This window comes from Leuciscus leuciscus (assembly GCF_965113295.1).
Source record: "Leuciscus leuciscus genome assembly, chromosome: 17".
NCBI classification, from domain to species: Eukaryota; Metazoa; Chordata; class Actinopteri; order Cypriniformes; family Leuciscidae; genus Leuciscus; species Leuciscus leuciscus.
In genome coordinates, this window is record NC_138741.1 from 37,567,658 (window position 1) to 37,589,543 (window position 21,886).

The 21,886-nt window shown below is 36.6% G+C and overlaps 2 protein-coding genes across 5 annotated transcripts in view; one reads left to right on the forward strand and one right to left on the reverse strand.

The window, feature by feature from the left end:
• Window positions 1–66: 66 nt before the first annotated feature.
• erg28 (ergosterol biosynthesis 28 homolog) lies at window positions 67–5,886 on the reverse strand. Of its 3 annotated transcripts, XM_082143674.1 has the most exons (6): window positions 5,754–5,884; window positions 5,150–5,193; window positions 4,843–4,988; window positions 3,706–3,796; window positions 3,378–3,496; window positions 67–1,007 (listed from the first exon to the last, which is right to left on the reverse strand). In XM_082143674.1, exons 3-6 carry the CDS (start codon window positions 4,973–4,975, stop codon window positions 919–921), a joined length of 432 nt encoding a protein of 143 aa, XP_081999800.1. In that variant the 5' UTR covers window positions 4,976–4,988; window positions 5,150–5,193; window positions 5,754–5,884; the 3' UTR covers window positions 67–918. The 3 variants fall into 3 exon arrangements, with proteins under 3 accessions (XP_081999800.1, XP_081999801.1, XP_081999799.1); XM_082143675.1 differs by lacking the exon at window positions 5,150–5,193 and having other exon boundaries at window positions 5,754–5,886; XM_082143673.1 differs by lacking the exons at window positions 5,150–5,193; window positions 5,754–5,884 and having other exon boundaries at window positions 4,843–5,139.
• Window positions 5,887–6,377: 491 nt separating this feature from the next.
• ttll5 (tubulin tyrosine ligase-like family, member 5) overlaps window positions 6,378–21,886 on the forward strand; it is a 120,975-nt gene continuing 105,466 nt past the window's right edge. For both annotated transcript variants that reach the window (XM_082143407.1, XM_082143408.1), the window contains exons 1-9: window positions 6,378–6,483; window positions 7,062–7,253; window positions 10,040–10,146; window positions 12,265–12,347; window positions 12,865–12,971; window positions 14,256–14,386; window positions 14,507–14,589; window positions 18,851–18,920; window positions 19,009–19,093. In XM_082143407.1, coding sequence (XP_081999533.1) covers window positions 7,195–7,253; window positions 10,040–10,146; window positions 12,265–12,347; window positions 12,865–12,971; window positions 14,256–14,386; window positions 14,507–14,589; window positions 18,851–18,920; window positions 19,009–19,093 — 725 coding nt within the window. In that variant the 5' untranslated portion in view covers window positions 6,378–6,483; window positions 7,062–7,194. The remainder of the gene's footprint in view (window positions 6,484–7,061; window positions 7,254–10,039; window positions 10,147–12,264; window positions 12,348–12,864; window positions 12,972–14,255; window positions 14,387–14,506; window positions 14,590–18,850; window positions 18,921–19,008; window positions 19,094–21,886) is intronic.

Sequence of the window (21,886 nt, forward strand, 5' to 3'; positions counted from 1 at the left end):
GTGACAGACTGTCATGTGACTCCAACAAGATGCTCTGCACACAATGACATCACAAAACATGATTCCTCAAGCTCATTTCACTTTATTCATTTCACACGGTTTCAAATATCCACCGAACAAGCAAAGTTCAGAAAGAACAGCAACACTGAAGCTAAAAAACAACATTTTTACACTGGTTTTGTGTGATTGTGATGATCACAGGACAGATGAAGGTCTCGCAGAGCTGATGTCAGTCTGTAGACGTGTAGTTACTGCCCTGATCTGTGTGTGTGTGGTTCATATCAATGGATGTAGATGTAAATGTAGTTCATGTGTATTTTACAGTACTTGTATAGAAACGCTTTGAATATAATACAGATAAAATTGTTGTAAATTGAATCTCACAGTCAATAATAAAGAGTGATGACTAGTTTAAACTACATGGCTAAAATGCAGATCTTGTGTTTTGCACATGTTAGTGATTTGCAATTGAACATTGCAACAAATGAGTCATGTAAACCTTCCCACGTGTGTGCTGGGGAAAACACTAACAGTGACGTGACCAGTAATGAACATTCATGCACATCTGAGGCTAAAACCCTTCATGGAGAGGCTTCTTAACTCTGAGATCTAGACAAAGAAGAAGCTCAAATATAAGAGTTGTCTTCACTACATCATCACCCCATTTGTGTTTTTCTAATATAATAGCTTAAAAAATAACTCAAATGTACCGGTACTGTAATTGCTTTCGGATCATTGACCATATCAAATTATTACACTGATTTCAATGCTGTAAAAAGGTCGTTTGGGCCTTATATGTGACTGGCAACCAGGACCGGCTCATACTGAACCACTGGCCCATCGGTAAAGCGTCCCGCAGTCCACATGCAGCGGCCCGTCCCGTGTCAGTGCCAGCGGTATCAACAGTGATGATCTCACTCAGTTCCTCTTCTTCTGACGAGCTCCCATCACTTCCTGAGGCTCAGCGATACACTGGAAGCCGATCAACATGCCCACGATAGAGACGCCTAGGAACACAGAACCAGCGTTACAAGACGACCATGCTGATTCTAGATCATTACACAGCACTGCTTACAAAATAGGATGGCTGAGGATAGTAGTCATGCTGATCTTTTTTTTTTCTTTTTTTTTTGTGTGAATATTTCTAAAATATTACGTTTCTATATTTGAAAGTCAGAGTCTGACACAAATTACTTCAAGATTTCAGAAACAATGTACATCCATTTAGTGTCGTCATGTATGCAAGTGTGATACCGGTCAAATGTCTGGAATAATTAAGATCGTTAATGTTTTTGATAGAAGCCTCATCAAGGCTGCATTTATGTGATTAAAAAAAAAGTAATATTGTGAAATATTATCAAAATTTTAAATTGCTGTGAATGTATAGTAACATTTACTCCTGTGATCAAAGCTGAATTTTCAGCATCATTACTCCAGTCTTCAGTGTCACATGATCCTTCACAAATCACTCTAATATGATGATCTGATGATCAAGAAACATTTATGATTATTATCAGTGTTAAAAATAGGATTCAGGATCTTTGATGAATAGAAAGTTGAAAAGAACAGCACTTCTGTCATAACTCTGAGAGTGTTTTCATGGTAACGGATATGACAATGTTGATATATTTGGTGTTGGTGGAATAGATCTGCTACACTGCTGCTGTTATTGCTTCTGCTAACACACACACACACACACACACACACACACACACACACACACACACACACACACACACACACACACACACACACACACACACACACACACACACACACACACACACACACACACACACACACACACACACACACACACACGCTGCTGTACAACACAGTGTAGATGACAGTGATCCAGACTAACATTGGAGAACAGTAGCAAGTAAACAAGTTCTTCAGCAGCTCCTGATTTAGTAGCGCTGGGGGAAGTGGGGATTGTTAATCATAAAGGCAATTTAATCATAAAATTAGTATAGTTCTGCATTAATAAGTGCATTTTTTTCTTGGAAATGCACATTTGGCGGTAAAGCACTGAGCTTGAGCTGAGATGCAGATAAAACTAGCTTTTAACAACCTCATTTTTCTAGGGAAGTATTTTAATATTCCACTCTTATTAAACGTACCATTGTTCTTCCCTCATGCTGACCTGACGACAGCTTCAGGGGTTATAGAAGGAGCGATCTTTACTTGCTCTCTGTGTAATTCTTCACAATTTGAAGAAGTTTGTGATTTTCAAGAGACTCCTACTTCATACTTCAGTACAGAAACTTTGACAAAAATTGATCTCTTGATGATTTGATTTTTTATAATAGGAATTTCATAACATCTAAATATAAATTTATAAGCAAAACCTGTGAAAATAACTAAGGGAGTGGAAATGACTAATAAGTCAATAAGTGGTCCTCTGCCACCATCTACTGGTTATAGTGGTAATTTATTATTTATTATTTTTATTAAATAAAAGTGCTTGTTTGTCACGTGTTTGTTCTTACATCTTTAAACTTTTAGTTTTACAAATGGGGACACATTTTGTTTTTGGTCATCACATAAAAAATAACTTTAAAACTGGATAATATTTAAAGCCTTGAAGTCCTTGAAAAAGTGTGAAGCACTTGAACATTTCTGCATTAAAATGTTATTAATCCTGTGGCAAATTCAAACACTTTTCATTGGATTTTCCATTTTTTGAGTTCTTTGTGGATTGAAACGTCTCAGATTGAGTGCAAACAAAAGAAATAAACATGAGAATACCAAAGCATTTGTAATTGCAACAGTTTTCTGTGAGAAGTAGTGCATTATCTGACAGAAATGCAGGTGTGTCAATATTTTTCCCATGAATGGGCACTTTTGATCAATTTAATACATCTTTGCTGAACAACAGCATAATTTTTTTATTTTTTTATTATCTTACTAACCCCAAACTTTTGAAAGGTAGTGTATCACAGTTTCCACACACACACAAAAAGAAATAAAAAAAATAGTAGCCTAAACTGTTTTCAACATTGATAATAATCATAAATGTATGGAAGATTGTTTCCACAACAGAATAAAGCATTTTAAAAGATAATTGCGTCTTTTTATCTCACAATTCTAACTTTATTTCTCGCAATTGTGACTTTATATCACGCATTTCTTAGATAAAAACTCGCAATTTTTTTTTTATTATTCTGTGGCGGAAACAATCTTCCATTTAAAATGTTTATTGAGGATCAAATCATCATATTAGAATGATTTGTGAAGGATCATGTGACACTGAAGACTGGAGTAATGATGCTGAATTTCAGCTTTGATCACAGGAATAAATTACACTTTACTGTATATTCACATAGAAAATATAAGTATCCTGATTGAAGACTAGATGTTGGAAACTCACTCACTTGCTACGATCAGAGGTGCCATGACTCCAATGGTCAAAGGAGCGGTTTTATAGATAAACGCTTCAGACAGGAAGTGGCCAAGAGCCAGAACGAACGTCCACAGGGTGACGTGATAAAGCCTGTCATGAGGGAAAGAAAGGACCGTCAGCCAGTAGAGATTCAGTCTCCACACACACACACACACACACACACACACACACACACACACACACACACACACACACACACACACACACACACACACACACACACACACACACACACACACACACACACACACACACACACACACACACACACACGCACACACACACACAAGGATCCTTACGTTCGGTTCTGAATGTCTATGGCACAAGCGCAGCGGATGATGGAGGACAGGAGGGTCCATATGCCAAAGGTTCTCGCCTGGAGACCGTTTACTAAAGAACAAGACAAATCCTCTCATTAGTAGCACACATTTTACATTCACAATAACATGTGTTTGCATCCAAATACTTTCTGTATTCATGTAAAGGACAGTAGCATTAAGGGTTAGTTCACCCAAATATTAGCCCATGATTTACTCATCCTCAAGTCATCCTAGGTGTATATGACATTCTTCCTTCAGACGAATACAATCAGAGTTATATTAAAACATGTCCCGGCTCTTCCAAGCTTTATAATGGCAGTGAATGGACCTTTTTCTTTTGAAGCCCAAAAAAGAGCATCAGTCCATCATAACAGTAATCCATACGACTCCAGGGGTTAATAAAGGCCTTCTGAAGAGAAGCAAAATGTTCATATTTATAACTTAATAAACTATAATCACTGGCTTTTGGTAACGTACGCGAGTCTAGTTCTGGTGGAAGAGTGACCTCTGACCCGACACATGATATATCGACGAACGCGGAAGCGCAGAGGATCGTGCAAAACAAAACACTGGTCACGAATTAGAAGTCTAAAAGGAGAATTTTTTAACAGAAATGTAGGAGGAGTTTGTTGTTGAATTTGTCACTTAAGCTTCTACGTCATGCGTCGGGCCAGAGGTCATGTGTCAGGTCAGAGGTCCTGCGTCGGGTCAGAGTTCACTCTTCCGCCGGAACTAGACTCGCGTACGGCCGTTACCAAAGCCAGTGATTATAGTTATAAATATGGATATTTTTCTCACAAAAAGGCATCGCTTCTCTTCAGAAGGCCTTTATTAACCCCTGGAGTCGTATGAATTACTGTTATGATGGATGGATGCACTTTTTTGGGCTTCAAAAGAAAACCATTCACTCCCATTATAAAGCTTGGAAGAACCAGCATATCTCAGATTGTGTGCGTCTGAAAGAAGAATGTCATATACACGTAAGATGACTTGAGGGCGAGTAAATCACGGGATAATTTTCATTTTTGGGTGAACTATCCCTTTAACTGAAAATGTAGCTGTAATGCTGATCTGTTAAGTGCTAAAGTTAGTTAATGAATAAAGGTGTATGCCGACCATAATCCGGTGTGCCGGTGTAGAGTTTCTGGGACAGGAAGCTGTAATCTCTGAAGCTCTGCACTGTGTTTCCCACTGCGATCACAGACACCATGAGCAGCCAACTCCTCAACACGTTCAGAAAGCAGCTCATCTTCACTGAACACCTGCAGGAGAACATGGAGATCACAGCAGAGCAGGGGAATACCGTGGTGCTTTGATACCATAGTAGTGAATTACTGTTAAATTCATTTAGTGAATGTATTTTCAAAATGCATTTTCATGATGCTCTATGGCAGGGGTTTTCAATCTTATAGATGCCACACACCTCCAAATATGAGCATCCTCGTGTGAGGGAACCCTTTCTAAAGTCTAATAAAAATATACACAAAAATGTAAATACACACTGAAAAAAGTATATTATAAAATGAGTTGCTATTAAGTAACTTTATTATATGTTTCTATGCAATATATTAATGTAATATTTATTTTTTATTTACTTAATTTTTATTTATTTTATCTAATTTAATCTATTACTGTTTTTGTAGTTAAATCACATTTGTATTCATTTATTTTAATCTAATTTAAAATGATGTTAAATGTATAATTTTAATTTATTTTAATTAATCTATTTATTAAATATTATCAATACATCGTTCATGGAATGATTTTTTTTTCTTCTGAAACGAATGATGAAATTGAATGTACGTATAACCACGAAAAAAAAAAACATTTGAAAAACGGGAGATTTTGAACGTTTAGGGACATTCAGAAGTAATGTTTTAATGGCAACGTTAGCAAAACGTTCTTAAAACATATTTTGTTCGCTAGGTTTGCGTAGGCAACCATAAACAAGACTGGATCATCAATAGATATTATACATTATTATTAAGAAACGACACGACACGATTCATTAGTAACAGTGTTCTTACCTTCTGCAGTCAGTATTTGAACTGTATAACTATAACATTAACTGTAAAACTATAACATTACTGTATAACTATAACATTAACTGTACTGTGTGCGTTTGATTCCTTCTTATCATCGTACCGCGACAGGTTCACAACACTCAGCTGTCATGGACATTGACCAATCAGAAACCGCGGATGACGGTTGCGTCGTGTCGTACCACCACCCCATTGGGCAGTGCTTCAAAAGACCGCCCACTCCTTGGAGATCCAACCAATCACCGGCCGCTATACATCTGACGCTTTCTAAAGGAGGCGTGTTGAGTTTGAATTTGAGAATGATGTATTTTAGCACAGTATATTTGTTACGCTAAAAGACGTTTGGTCTATTTTATGGAAATAAAGGTTGACTTTTGAGCTGTTTGGTCATGTATATTATATATTCATTAGCAAAAAAGGTCTAGCTATATCTTTCATAGATCGGAAACGTTTTAAAAGATATTGTAAGGTACTAACCGTTACAAGCATATGTTTCCCAATCCAACACAACATTTTTTATTTTATATGTTTGAATTAATTATGTTAAATACATGATTTTTAATTAATTTTGCATTATTACTAAGTTCTAAGCGCATGCGCTAAACAATGGTTGTCAGCTGGTTGTTATAGTAACAGGCGTCAGGGCTTTGGCGTGGGCTATAATGGAGCTAACAGTTAATAATTACACGCAAGAACACTCACTTAACGCAAACAGGTATGTTACTGATTACATTTATTATCTAACTAATTACACTGCATTCCGAAGTCCTTATATTTTGTGTTAGACAGTCAAACGCTTTATTCTACGCTTACATCACAGTCAAGTTAGCTCGGTTAGCTAACAGCTAGTGAACTCTCTTCTGTCACACACAACTAACGTTAATCCCAGCTTTCCCATATTATATTCACTTCAAACAGCGATTTATGAAAAATCTGGAAGGTGCTTTCAGTTTATCATAGTAGACAAGTGCTACATAATTGTCTCAGATAATAACTAACGTTATATGAATTATGAAAGTTTTACTTTGGTTTATCAAACCTTTATCTTTGATTGCTAACTAGTAACGTTACCTTCGTAGTTTGCTGTCATTTTATCTAATTTAATTGAGTTCTTTTTGTTTTATTTTACACAATACTAATTTTCGTATTATATTTGTTTTACATTGTTTTCTTATTTTGTATGATTCCTCATCTTACACAGTGCAATACTGTATATTGTTTGATATCAATAAAAGCAAAAAATTAAAAGAAATAGCACATCAGCCCTTCTCATAACAGCTTATTGTGTTGCAGATGAGTTAAGAAGATTGGAGATGAGTGCTGTCACACACACATTGAGCTGACACACACACACACACACACACACACACACACACACACACACACACACACACACACACACACACACACACACACACAGACCGAGATGCCAGCCGCTAGAGAGCAGAAGGAGGAATCTGAGTCATCGTCTGAAGATGAGCAGGAGTAAGTGTCTTTACTAAAGCATAATGCTTTATTGATCTTGATTATATCCAGATATTCAGTGAGCAGAACTAGTCTCTACACACAAAACTACAGCAAACATCCGGTGTTACATATAGATTTCATGAATTCACAGCTTATCTTGTCTAAATATAGACCAGTCAGTTCTGAAATAGTAACAGCGCTCCTCAAATAGTCTAGATGTTCCTCACAGGTCTGTCATCGGCCCCAGAGCTTAACTCAGTCTCCTGCTCATGCTGGAAGAGTGACAGAGAGGATGAAGCCCAGTTTAGATTTAGGACCCAGTATTTACATTGTGAATTTGCCAGAATTTACAAAACCAGAATTGTGTTTTTTAGTTATCATGTCCAGGGCCTGAATTTCGTTTTGGAAAATGTTTATTTTTTTATTTTTTTTGACATTTGTTTTTAAATTACATTTAAATTACATTTATCTCACCTAAATGTTTGCTCACTCATTGTGTTTTTACAATGGGGTAATTTTGTTGTCAAGAGTTAAGATAATAAAGATACAAATAGAGAGAAATAAAGAGAAAAGTTTTTGGGTAGGTCTAACACTAGTATTCAGAAATACTACCGAAACTGAATAAAGTAATCAAATGTAAAATAACACTGGATAGTCTTTTAGTCGTGACTAAATTAAATACTTAGACTATTAATCCTCATTCCTTACAATTAAAGCTATCCTTTATATCAGTGGTTCCCAAACTTTTAACAGGCATGTACCCCCTGAGACATTATAGATCTTCCGGAGTACCCCCAACACCACCAATTGTTAACAACAAGTTTTTTTTTTTTTTTTTTATATATTTATTTTGATCAATTTTGTCGAGAATAGTGAATAGAATCATAAACATATGATACAAATCTAATCAAAAGTCAACATATGATACAAATAGGGCTGTGACGGTGGCAGTTTTTTACCACCGCGGTAGTAATGGACCCAAATACCGGCGGTGTTGCGGTGGTCGGGGGGTTGTTTTGAAATTAAAAAAAATAAATAAAAAAAGAACCAACACACTAAAGCCTGTAAAGCATTGAAATAAATATCAGTAAATACTGGTAACTTACATAATATAATAAAGTTGAATCTATTTAAAAATAAATAAATAAATAAATAAAAACTTTCGTTAAATTTTCCACACAAAGACGCGTGATATAGCCTACCGCTCTGCTCTTTGAGAGGGATGTGGGACACGAGCAGGCAAGAGACCATCGATCTATTTTCTGATATCTTCATGTTTTCTACTTGTAAAAGGTATGAAGAGCGAATTCTATCTTCCACAAGAGCATTTAGCCACTGATATGGCATTTAGGCTATGTTTGCGCGCTGCCAGAGAAAGCCAAACTAAAATCACCCGCGCGTGTGAAACGCGCTTTACAAATGAACTTGACGCGCCTTACTATCATATGTCTAATAACAAGCACAAACTGTGTTAAAAAGAATTTGACGTACTAGTAAAAATGTAGGCTATCTGTCCTGACACACCTAAAGAATACGAAAATAATCGACCTAAAAGCGAACAAAGGAAGAAACGTTTATAATCCCCTTTGGAAATGGGTGAGACGCGAGTGAAGATATGGGAAAAGAAACAAGAGATTCCATGCAGGGATGAGTCACGATTTTTGAATATTCGATTAGTTGATTTAATTATAGAATATCTAATGTTCTAATGTCTGTTGTGCAATCATTCTCTAAAACAAAATCTCCATGTTCTGGTGCTGATGCGGTGGTGACGAGTTCATGTAACCAGAGGGTGACGCTGCCAATAACGCACATAACAGAGCCGGCAAAAGTAATGAATGTGTCAAATATAGCAATGAGACATTTGAATAGTTTATTAATAAAGTGTTTTTTTTTTTGTGTCAGTGTTAGTTAGTTGTTGACGATGCTGACTCGTCATCTTCGCAGTGAACGCGCCTATAGAGAGAAATGCACACTTCATACGGATTGCATGCATAGGCTAGTCGGTTTATTTTCGTTTTGAATTGTTTTGTTTAAAAGTAGACGGTTCAAGCTCTCTATAAGGAATAACTAATGGAATATTTTTAAATTCGCTAATAATCGGATGACCAGATTGCAAACCAGAATTCAAAGCCGAAAAAGCTTAAGTTTATGGGCTCACGCACAACTCTCTCATTCGTCATGAATTCAAACTTTTCCATGGCTGCGATATAACATTTAATTTCTAACCTATTATTTATTTTGTAAACAAAGCTTTGTGTGTCATAATATTAATGTAAAACAGCATTCATTTTTTTGGGCAAACCACCGCCGGTACTACTCAGCCACCGCGGTGGTGCGGTTGTCAAGATTACCGGCAATTCGCGTACCCCCTGAAATCAGTCCACGTACCCCTGGGGGTACGCGTACCCCAGTTTGACAACCGTGGCTTTATATCCTTAACAAAATGACTGACAGACACAGATTAGGCTGCTGTCACTTTAAGAGCTAGCGCGCGGATCCATTACTGTTTTCATTAAGTCATCCGATGGCTGAACCAACATGAAATATGTAAGAAACAACATTAATGGGACAGTTCATGTCAGATTTTATTGTTGATTTGTAATATCTTATTTAAATGTGAGTTTGGCATGCAGTTCATGATTTTGGTATTTATTTTACGCATTCAAGTATGAGATGTGAGTTGGTCCTGCCAATATGAAAGGGATCTTTGAAAGGGACTTTGGTAATTCCTCAATATCATATACATGTGAAGTTCATCTGAAGTAGCAGTGTTGTCTTTGCTGTAACCTGTGTTTTCACAGGAAACACCCGTGTGTGGCCTGGAGTGGTGTCGGGAAGAGGATTCCCGTGCTCCTCTTCTGTGCGGAAGCCATCGTGTCCAAAGATGTGGCCATCAAATCTGTTGGAGGTACAGACGCCGACAAGTATTGTGTTTAACACAAGAGCATTAAAGGGATAGTTCACTTTGAAATTAATTTTTGGTATGTTTTAGCTTACCTCAAGGGCATCCAAGATGTAGGTGTCTTTTTTTCTGCAGTAGTTTCAATTTTGATATTTTTAGGGTCAAACCATTCTTGTCTGTCAGTCATATAATGCAGGTCCATGGTCCTTGTCTCAAAGAGCATGCACAGAGTCCAAATTAAAACAATTCCCCGTCCTCCAAATTAAACAATTCCCCATCGTAAGTACACATTGATGGCCTAAGACACGAAACGAGCGGTTTGTGTGAGAAAACGAACAGTATTTATATCGTTGTTACCTCTTGTACACAGCCATGTCCGAGTGATCTGAGAGCGCGGGCGGGTATAGATATATACACTAGATGTCGCCTTGGCTACGGTTTCGTTCCAATGAACTGCAGTTGCCAAGGCGACATCTAGTGTATATATCTATACCCGCCCGCGCTCTCAGATCACTCGGACATGGCTGTGTACAAGAGGTAACAACGATATAAATACTGTTCGTTTTCTCACACAAACCGCTCGTTTCGTGTCTTAGGCCATCAATGTGTACTTACGATGGGGAATTGTTTTAATTTGGACTCTGTGCATGCTCTTTGAGACAGTGACCATCGTCATACCATGGACCTGCATTATATGACTGACAGACAAGAACGGTTTGACCCTAAAAATATCAAAATTGAAACTACTGCAGAAAAAAAGACACCTACGTCTTGGATGCCCTTGAGGTAAGCTAAAACATACCAAAATTTTATTTCAAAGTGAACTATCCCTTTAAAGAAATTCTGCAACATGAAATTATGATATATAATGAGAAGAGCTGCACGATTCTGGATTAATTGGCGAATCACGATTTTTTGGTTCAAAATAGATCACGATTCTCCCACGATTATGAATAGACACATAAACAAAGTAATATGTCATTTACTGGGGGTTCTGACATAATGTTAATATCTGCAGTGTATAAAACAAATATTTTATTAATTTTAAGGAATTATTTATTTAAAAAAATTAGTTTGAATGAATGATTCAATGATTCACTTATAAAGGCTTATTTCATTACTTGATGAAAATATCAAATTTTTAATATTTACAGTTTTTGTAATAATTATTCATATTTAATTGATAAATTGTTACGTATACCTGCAATATTTCAGCTGTGAATTAATGATTAATTTTAGCAAGATTATGTTTAGTACCTGTCTAGCAATGCATGTTTATGCTGTTTTTCTACATCTAAACCCCTTCAGAACTTCCGCTGTGGGAAACAGTGAGCGTCGATGCTGCCTGGATCTCACAGTGCATTGTGGGAGTTTTTAGGGAGCGAACGTTTCCGTGCACTGGAAGGATTTTGCGATTGATAATGGCCTTAAATGGCCGATCTCTGATCAGTGTCCTGACTATGAGATTGAGACGCACACAAATCTTTTTTTTTTTTTACAGTCACTTGTCGCCACCTAGTTGGTGTAATGGTGTAATTGATACAATCTTTATCTTTTATTTATTACTTTTGTTTAAAAGGTGATTTACTCTGTTTTGATCGCTCTTTAGACATCAGTGTTTATATCCGAGCTATAAACTTTCATCCCAGTTCTTCTGTGATAATCTGAATGATTGTGACAGAAATAATCACACAATGTGTGTTGAAAAGACAGCTTCACACACAGTTTCATATCTACACACGACAACGGCTCTCTCTGGGTCAGAACGCAGATCTGAATGTTCGCTGTGATCGTACTTGTCAAAGGTTTAATAGACACAGACGAATCGTTGCCATTTAGGAGTAAGATCACGTGTTTGAATTGAGATTAATCGTGCGGCTCTACTGGTAATTACTGTACTGTACTGTACACTAGTTCGTCACACACTCAAAATATACAAATATTTACTTTTTTCCAGTGACATCATTTTTTAGAGTTATATAAATGGCATGTCTAATGTTATTTAAATATCTATGTCTATTGACTGCTTTCATAAAAATTGTAATTCGCAACATGCCATTGTTCTTGTAATTCTTGTTTCAGTATTTCTGAGTTTTGTTTTCCTTTTTTTTTTCTTTTTTACAGAAAAATATAACTTGGGCTTCAAGATTGTGCGTACGGAGAGTCGTCTTGTGCGTGGCATGCTGGTCAATCATGGATTCCATGAGGTAAATCTGTAAACATTAGCCATGTTAGAGAATTAAATGTTACTATACACTATATGCTGTACAATTTAAATGGAGTGGATGAGTGGCATCCAGTTATCATCTTGGATATAGATTGCAGAAACCTTTGGCAGTCTGATGAAATAATAATTAGTCAAGAAAAAGAGGTTCAAGATCACATCTGATAGGACCACTGGTTTATTTGGCTACTGGCAATGTAAGGTGAAGTCAAACGCATTGCGTTGTGGGATTCAGCACAGTGTCCTCTGCTTGTTCACTGCACACTGGTTGATGTTATTTCAGTTCAGTTCAGTTTAGCAACACAAGTATTAAGGGTTCAACCTGCCATTCAGTTTCTTCAGGCTGAGCTCCAGTACAGTGGTTAGTGTTTATGAGGGCTCAATACAACACAGCTCAAATGTAATAGCAATGAAAATGACTGTAAATTAATAACTTTTACATTCATCTTTTTCATTTTTTGACTTTACCCTGGCCTAAAATAATATTTTTTTCTCTTTAGGTGCATCCAAATAGCAATGATTTTAACCTGATGTGGACTGGCTCGCACCTGAAGCCCTACCTCCTGCGCTCTCTACAGGATTTCCAGAAAGTCAACCACTTTCCCAGGTGTGTATGTCATTACAGTTCGGTTCTTGCTGAAGCTCAAACGTGCTGCGTAACACACGAGAATGAACCTCATGGGTTCTTGCACGTCAAGTAAGCATGCTTCAGCTTCGGGGCCCAGATTTGTATGTGACCCTGTCAAGAGTCGCACGGGTATATGTGTGGTAATAGCCAACAATACATTGTATGGGTTTTCTTTTATGCCAAAAATCATTGGGATATTAAGTAAAGATCATGTTCCATGAAGATATTTTGTAAATTTCCTACCGTAAATATATAAAACATTTATTTTTGTGAGTGAATGCTGCACAATCGAGAACACAAATGCACAACTTTAAAGGAGATTTTCTCAATGTTTCGATTTTTTTGCACCCTCAGATTCCAGATTCCAGAATAGTCGTATCTCGGCCAAATATTATCATATCCTAACCAGAAACCATGCACCAATGGAAAGCTTATTTATACAGCTTTCATATGATGTATAACAATTAAAAAAAATTGAACCATGTGACTGATTTTGTGGTCCAGGGTCACATTTGTACATATGTTTTTCTATATGTATGTTTGCTGATCAAAAGCGTCAAAATGACCTTCATTGTTTGGATTTCATGATCAAATTTACACAATTTAAAAGTTGTAACTTTATGTTGTATCAAAAGGAACATAGCACAGAGCTTATAGGATGTGAGGCGCTCTAAGTTTTGTTCACACATCAACTGAAAACAGCTCAGTAAAAGATTGATCGTGGGATTTAAGATTTGATATTCGTTTTTCAGTAATGAATGGATTATATAGATATTTAAGCATTTAGCAAAATTTGTCCACCATCTTTGATGGATTTTAAGTAAGCAGTGCATTATGGGGTGGCCTTTTCTTTAAAGGATGTGCGATACTGGTTTATAATTTGGCCAGTTTATTTCATTTATTTCTTATAAGACGTGTTAGGACTCACAGGTGATTTGTAATGCGTTTCTTTCATCCGAAAGTTGCTGGTGTTTAAACCAACACTAGTTTGTGGTGTGCAGTCAGTGTGTTTCCCCCCAAAGTCACACACACTCTCACTCAGCAACAACGACGTCGACACCACCGGCCTTCCAAGTGGGCGGACGGCATGTATTCATTGGCAGTTTGAGCCGAGTACATTTTGTTTGGAAGAAACAGCGCAATAGATCAAACCGAACATGCGCTGCCACTGTGGTGTTATTTCAAGGGTTTATGTTCCCCCCGCTATCTCAGACGCTAACCTCATCCTCAGCACTTACGGTCAATGCTCCCGTTGCTTTCCAGGTCGTTCGAGCTCACGCGGAAAGACCGGCTCTACAAAAACATCCAGAGGATGCAGCAAACCCACGGCTTTCAAAACTTCCACATCGTACCCCAGACCTTCGTGCTTCCGGCCGAGTACCAGGAATTCAGCAGTGAGTGGGCACATGTCTGTCCTGTCAGACTCTTAACATCAACGACAGTAAGAAAGATGTGTCTGCTTCTCTGCTGGGCTTTGATAACACTCTGTCTCTCTGTCCTCATGTAAACCTCAGGCTCCTTCAGCAAAGACAAGGGTGCGTGGATCATCAAACCTGTGGCGTCCTCCAGGGGCAGGGGCATCTACCTGGTCAGCAATGTAAGTGATTAAGGGGATATGCCTCCAAAAATGGCATAAAATGTCCCCCAAATGCAAGATAACAGGGTAAAAAATTCCCCTGTACAATTCATCTTAATCTATTATGGCTGTCATGATTAAAGTGAAATGTGTAAATGAATGAAAAGTGTTGATTGCGGCCTTACATTTAGATCTGCTCACATTGAATCAGAATACTTTATGTGCATTGAGCATTATGACCAATTTCACAAGTCTTAATCTCTAAAGTTTCCTCCTTTTGCTGCCACTTTGCGTCCACTTTTGTTGCAAATTGCATGTCAACCTAGTGAAAAATAAAAAATCTAAAATGTCTTTGAAATACATTTATTTTATGCTAAGTATTCTACAAATACATTTACATATTTATGTATAAATACCCTGCAATTGTACGGTTGTTATATTAAATTAATATACTTAAAGTCTGCTAAATTGGAACAACTAATTTTGTACATTAGTATTTAGTACTTTAGTTATCCAGAAATAGTGCTGAAGTTCAACTAAAGATATACTTCAGTATATTTGATTGTGCTAAAGTGGAACTATTGCAAGTGTACTTTAGGTACACTTTAAAAATCTTGTATTTAAAGACTGATATTATACAGAGATCATACTATCATTACTAATAGTGATATTAACCCTCTGAGGTCTGAGCTGTTTTCTGGGCCTGGAGGTGGTCTGACATGCTCTGACATTTGTGTTTTTTTCTGTTACTAGTGACATGTTCATGGCTAAAGTCTAATTACACTGTATTCAGCACAAACTCTGCTACAATAATATATCAGCAGCATGTATGTAAAAGTTTGTAGTTTTGAGATAATGACATTTATGCGTGGTTTGTGAAAATACAAAAAAAAAAATTCTCACTGAAATAAGGCCATGAAACCCATACTGATTATTTCTTCACAAGACTTTTGAAAATTGTATGACATAGCCTAGAATATTTGCTCCAAAACTATGTGAAAATCACCCTGACTGCTCATTCAGATAAGACAATATATTGATTTAAAATTTCTAAGACGTGTTTTGTGTGACAAAGCCATATGCGAAGAGGCGTGATCATCTCATGAATATGTAAGCTTTTACACCTGAGAAAGACAAAGACACTCCCCTAACTGCCCTATTAGGAGCGATCAGGCCCTGTCATTCAGAGCAACCTTGCACAAAGAATGAGGAGATTTAAAAAAGAATGGCTTTTAGATTGTTTGGATTTATTTACAACACAACACAATCCAAAAATACAAATGACAAAAGAGCACATTGAAAACAATGATCCAAAGACAGAGACCTTTGTGCTATTCCTAAAAACATTGTACATACCATTAATTTCCAAGGTGTTTGATTTTCACTTTACCATGTTCATGTACAGAGACTCATGTAAATGTTGAAGTCAGCAGGACTCAGTTGCATCTGGTCCCTGAAAGAAAAAAAAAAAAAGAAAAAACTGTGAACATACTGATATCAAGAGAAACTATAGGGCTGCACGATTTTGGGAATAGATTTTAGATTTTTCTGGTTAAAATTTCTTTTTAAAATTCACAGAATACACACACACACACACACACACACACACACGTTTCCAACAATATATAATGAACACCAGGTTTGTTGTGCCTTGTAGGCATAGGCTACGCAGTGCTGCATAAAATAATAATAACAATAAATTAAATCTTCCAAAAGATTTCAAGAACAACTACGCTAGAGAAAAATATATTGATTATCATATGTTACTTCAAATGTTTCCATTCGTTATAATGATATGAAATGAGATAATAGTAAAAACATAAAGCCTAATGTTTGGTGCATTTTTCCTTTCAAACGCAATCGCGCTCCAAAATATGATACATTAAAACCCACAGCGCTCCAAAATATGATACATTCAAACCCACAGCGCGCTCCAAAATATGATACATTCAAACGCCATCGCACTCCAAATTATATAACATTATGGTTATACATATCTATGTTTGAGCAGATATCCACAAACAGTATTTAACAGGAAACACGGGTCTAAATAGTATAATATTCACCATATATCTAGCAACAGTTCAACTGCAATGTGAAGTTTATGCAACAATACCATAAACTAATAAGTAAGAATTTCTTACCTTACATCTTTCTTGTCTTCAAATCGCGTTCTTCTTCTTCTGAGGTAAATCCATGTAAGCTCACAGCGCGTCTTCCAAACTCGACGAAAAGCAGAGACTTGTGAAGTGTTTTGGTGTTTTGTGTTTGAGGTAACGAGGGCGTTCGCGTCCCATGTGGAGATTTGCATGTGAATCTCTTTTGCGCGAGTGGGCGTGTCGAATTAAAAGTAATTAGCAAGCGTTTGAGATACTGGACATCCTGTTGGTTTTATACAAATTACTTAAACAGAGAATATTTGTTTTCAGTTTGAATCCGATCATTTAAAAGTACACACTTAAATGTGTATAAAGGTATATGGCTCATAAATGTGTGAGAAGTATTCGCTGAGTTTTGTTTCAGTTTATAGACGTGCTCAAGAAAAAAAAGTTCACCGCGACGGAGAGACAGAACGCACACCCTGTTTATTTTCTTTATTTTACAAAAGCACAATGTTTTGATTTGATTGTAAGTGGACACATACAAAAGTAGAAATATCACAGATTATTTTTTTATATTTCTTTTTTCTGTATAACCATAAATGACGGAGTAATTTAAGTTTATGTTGCTGCTATGTGAAAAAAATCCAGCAAAACGCGTCGGCGCGTTTCTCGACCTCAGAGGGTTAAGTTAAACACACTTTATGGTAATTTATGTAACTTTTTCACTCTACTAAAGCATAAAAATACCATAATATGTTTGCATATATTGAGGAAACATGCTAGGTTCACATGCTCGTTTCTCTGAACAACACTTCTATAGCCAGTTATTTTACTTTGAAACGTGCGTTTCCAGGCTGGAATGTTTGTTTTTGTTTTGGTCTATAATATTGCACGTTGCCAATTTTCCAAATGTCATTGTCCACTGCGCTCGTTCCTGTTGCGTGTGCTCAAACTGGCGACCCGTGTGAGCGTTGAGTCTGAGGAGGCGGGAGAAACGACGATCTCCGATATTTTGAATTTGGACTGCAGTACCTATTTCCACCACTAGTTGTCATTCTTACAGACTGCACCTTTAATATTAAGAAATGTGCATTGTGCAATAAAGAAGTACTCCAAATAAATAAATTAATTACAATATTTATATCAGTAAGTCTCTAGTGATATGTCAGTAAATATCAGGGATGTGATTCTTCTTACGGATTAATCTGGAATTCCGCCTAAAATCATGACCCACATGAATCACGCAGATCAGTCATAAAAACTATTTGGGTGGGGGGGTTTGGTGGGTTGATCACTGCCCGCTCAGCTGTGCCGTTTCATCTTAATTACACTACACATGGGATGGGATAATATTAAACCATTTGTCTGTGATATATTTTTGATATTAGAGAGAGAGAGAGAGAGAGAGAGAGATATCTCTCACGTGGAGCTTCAGCGTGCGCAACATGAAAGTCCCCTCTTAATTAGTGATGATAGCTGAGAGAACTAAAGAAAAGTTTAGTCTGGCCTGTGATATTAAACAAATTTTATTTGCGATTTTGGCTTCCAATGATTATAAAAAGAAGATATTTGAGTTAAAACTATTAAAAGCTAATGCTCAGTCATTCTGACTGCTGTAAAATGCAGTCTCTACTGTTGCTAAATTAGGGGGCGTGTTTGATAATAAAAAGAGCTATTAGAAGCACAATAATCCATGCAAGAGATGCTGTTTCCATCTTCAAGGTGGCTTATGAGTGTGCACTCCGAAACGTGCCGCAAACTACTACTTACTAATTACTTACTAAAGCTTTGCGTGCGTGTCTAAACGATCAAATACACACAAACATATGTCAAAATGACCGGCTTGGAGAGTATTTACTTAAACACAGTTAATGTCTTAAATAGGCGTACATACTTGGGAGAAAATATGATGATGTGTATTAGATCTGCATTGGGTCTTAAAGTGGCAGCAGTCTTATAAACCTGCTGACGATATCACCATTAACGCCAATCAAACAACAAAAGACAAAGAGATGATCCTTCACAGCTCTTGAATTGAGCTTTTTGCTTGCAAACTCTGTTTGGTTTGAGTTTTGGTTCACTGCATAAAGTAGAGTGTTTCTCATGGGAAACGAACATGCTTCTGTAATCTGACAGTCTTGTTCTGTCACATGCTTAATAACACATGCTTGGTGTTTCAGCCGAGTCAGATCCCACTGGAAGAGAATATCCTGGTGTCCCGGTACATCAGCAATCCTCTACTGATTGACGGTGAGTCTACGACACACACACTCACAGGTATAACTCATTATGTATAACGAATGTTTTTACATCCAGTTTGTTTCTTTTGCTTCTGCAGATTTTAAGTTTGACGTGCGTCTGTACGTGCTGGTGACCTCATACGACCCTCTCCTGATCTATCTCTATGAGGAAGGGCTGGCCAGGTAATGCATTTACATCATCCAGGCTGTCGCACCTGTAAGACATATGTGTGTATGTGCAGTTTTAGTCTGACGAGTGTCTTCCCGGTAATGTGCCTGTGAGTTTGAGCCACGCACTAGAAATATGCTTATCATGACTAGTATTATTATTAAATAACATTTTATTAATACATGCAAAAACCTTTCTGTCAATAGATTGAGAAATGAATTTGACTAAATGGTGCATGCAGATTATATTTTAAGTTGTGAAGCTAAATAAGATTATTTTATTATTATATAGTGTAGAAGAATAGAGCATAACTGTGTTTGTGCATCAGTGTCTGTGTCATACACTACAGGTGCAGAACTTTAATGGAGGAAACTTGTCAATCTTTGTACCCTTATCTTCATATTTACATGAAGTCAACTAAACAAATAAATAAAGCTGTCATTATGATATTGCCTTATTGTTAAACTGGTAAATGGTAAAAAAAAAAAAGTCTCTCAGTATAATTGTACAAGCGTCCTCCTTCAGCTCGAGCTTCACGAGTCTTTCTGTGTCAAATCTGCCCTGATTTATCAAGGAAACGCAAGAATAACTTTGATATTGTTAGTAATATTGAAGCAGCTTTACTTGATTATCATACATCATTTATTATCATAATCATGCGTATCAAATATGATCATCAGGCTTTTGAGGAAGGTTTATTTGTTCATCTCTCAATCATCATTATTTTGCATTGCATTATATGATTTAAAACTACAGAGATTTGATCATAAAACTAAGCATTTAAAGATCATCTTACATATTATTAATATACATAATATATTATTGGCAGATATTGAGTGACAGCTGATATTCATATGGATTTTATTGATATTTAAATGTATTTTATGTAAGTATCTGCTATACTGTTATAAAGATCACATTGATTTACATTAAGCATCAGAATTTGATCTTACTTTTTGCACATATTAATATCAGCATCTGCACTAAATTGCATATTTTTGCAAATTTTTGGTCTGTGAATAAAAAGGCGTTTTTTTCCCCTCCATATTCTCACTAATATCAGACTATATGAGCCATAAAAGCCTGATGTGTCAATATGATACTTAGCAAAATAAACTTTTCCAGTTAAAAAAACAGATTTTTCTGACTAGTATTTCATATTTTATGCTTAACACTGTTTTAATGGTGTTGAAATCATGTTTGTAATAGAAAACAGCAGCACAGATACTTATAATTACAACAAAATAATAATAATAATAATAATAATATATAAGTCACATGGGCCTGTGGGATTATTCAATATGGAAAGAGAACCTCCAGAAGGAAGTTTGACTGATTTTAGTCATGTTTTCATAAAGATTGGATGTTGTTGATAAAGCCTGTTGTTCCAGATATATTTCCAGTGCTTCGAGTCTCAGGTTTTACACTTACAATCAGCCTACAATTTTTTTGGTTTTTTAAATTTTTTTGAATAAATCATTGTCTCTGTTTATTAAGTTGATGTTTTAACCCCCCCCCACAAGTTAGTGTATTAACCAGAAATATCCCTGTATGACAGTAAGAGAGCACAAACACTAGATGGCAGCAGAGATGTGTCCAGGAAAGTTGGACGGCTCATCTAGGCCTCAAACAAAGCTTTCCATTGTCTCATTGCTGGAAGGACATTGACAAAAGTTTTTTTTAGTTTTTTTATAGCTTTTTTAAATTGTATTTAAAGCACCAAGGAAATCTGACATTTGTTTAATTTTTTTTCCTTTTTTTCCCCTTTTTTTTTAAGCGAGCACATTCTCAGGCTTATATAATTATCTTTTTAAATGATTTCTTCTACCTGAAAAGGCTCTTTTTATGATATTTTTACACAAGCCACAAATATTAGTGTCGAAGTTTTGTGTGGAAAGTCTCCCGATCTCTCCGAATCCCGGACTGAGCGCCTGTGAAACGCATTCAGTCTAGATCTGCACACACAGTCCTGCTTCTGGCACCGAGAGGAGAGCGTTTTCTCAGACATGCGAGTGAGAAGCTCAAACAAATCCTCCGATTTTTTGGATGGCGTGCGGAGTGAAGCCGTGTGAAGTGGATGAGCAGTGCATTGTGGGCCGCTGTGTTTTCAGCAACCGCTGGCTCCACTTTTATCTCGGAGATCCCGAAGCTTTGAAGGCGTTCAGGTGCTCTCGGTGTGCCAGGACATTCTTCCTCCACTCGCCCCTCCAGCTTTAGGACAAATCACTGAAGATTACGCTAATAACACTTGTTCTGTTATGGGTTGTGATTATGCGGTATTCTCGCGATACCATTATGTGCAGTTTATAAGGAGATTTCATTAAACATTGATAAAGGCCACATTAGTGCGTCACCTAACAAAAAGCAATACATTTGTTACAGTATTTATTCATCTTTGTTTATTGTTCATTGTAAGTTCATGTCAGCTTAGGTCCATTTAAATAATATTAACAGTTTTAATAATGTATTAGTAATTGCTGAAATTGACTTTAGCTTTAGCTTTAGAAGTATTTTTAATTGTTAATATTAACTAATGGAACCTTATTGTACATTATTTTAAGTGTCAGTGATGACATGTTTTTGTAGGCCAACCTGTTGGTTTCTGCAACAAAAACCCAATAGAGTTGTTTCATTGGCTTTTGGATTATTGCAATAAATAAGCCTTGTGACCAGCAAAAGTTTATGATTCATACTTGTTTTGATCATCATGATAATCTTCAGAAATGAACAGAACATTTATGGATTTTGAAGGCTAAATAAAATACAAAGTCGAAAAGCTAAACGAACTACACCATAGTCACATGACT

What these genes read in the sequence shown, in the direction of transcription:
- erg28 (XM_082143673.1), bottom strand. Translation starts at nt 5,002, where the DNA reads ATGTTCTCCTGCAGGTGTTCAGTGAAGATGAGCTGCTTTCTGAACGTG. An exon ending in ATAGACATTCAGAACCGAAC is followed by an intron (nt 3,497 to 3,705) that starts GTAAGGATCCTT and finishes CCCTCATGACAG; the next exon opens with GCTTTATCACGTCACCCTGT. An exon ending in GGCACCTCTGATCGTAGCAA is followed by an intron (nt 1,008 to 3,377) that starts GTGAGTGAGTTT and finishes CTGTGTTCCTAG; the next exon opens with GCGTCTCTATCGTGGGCATG.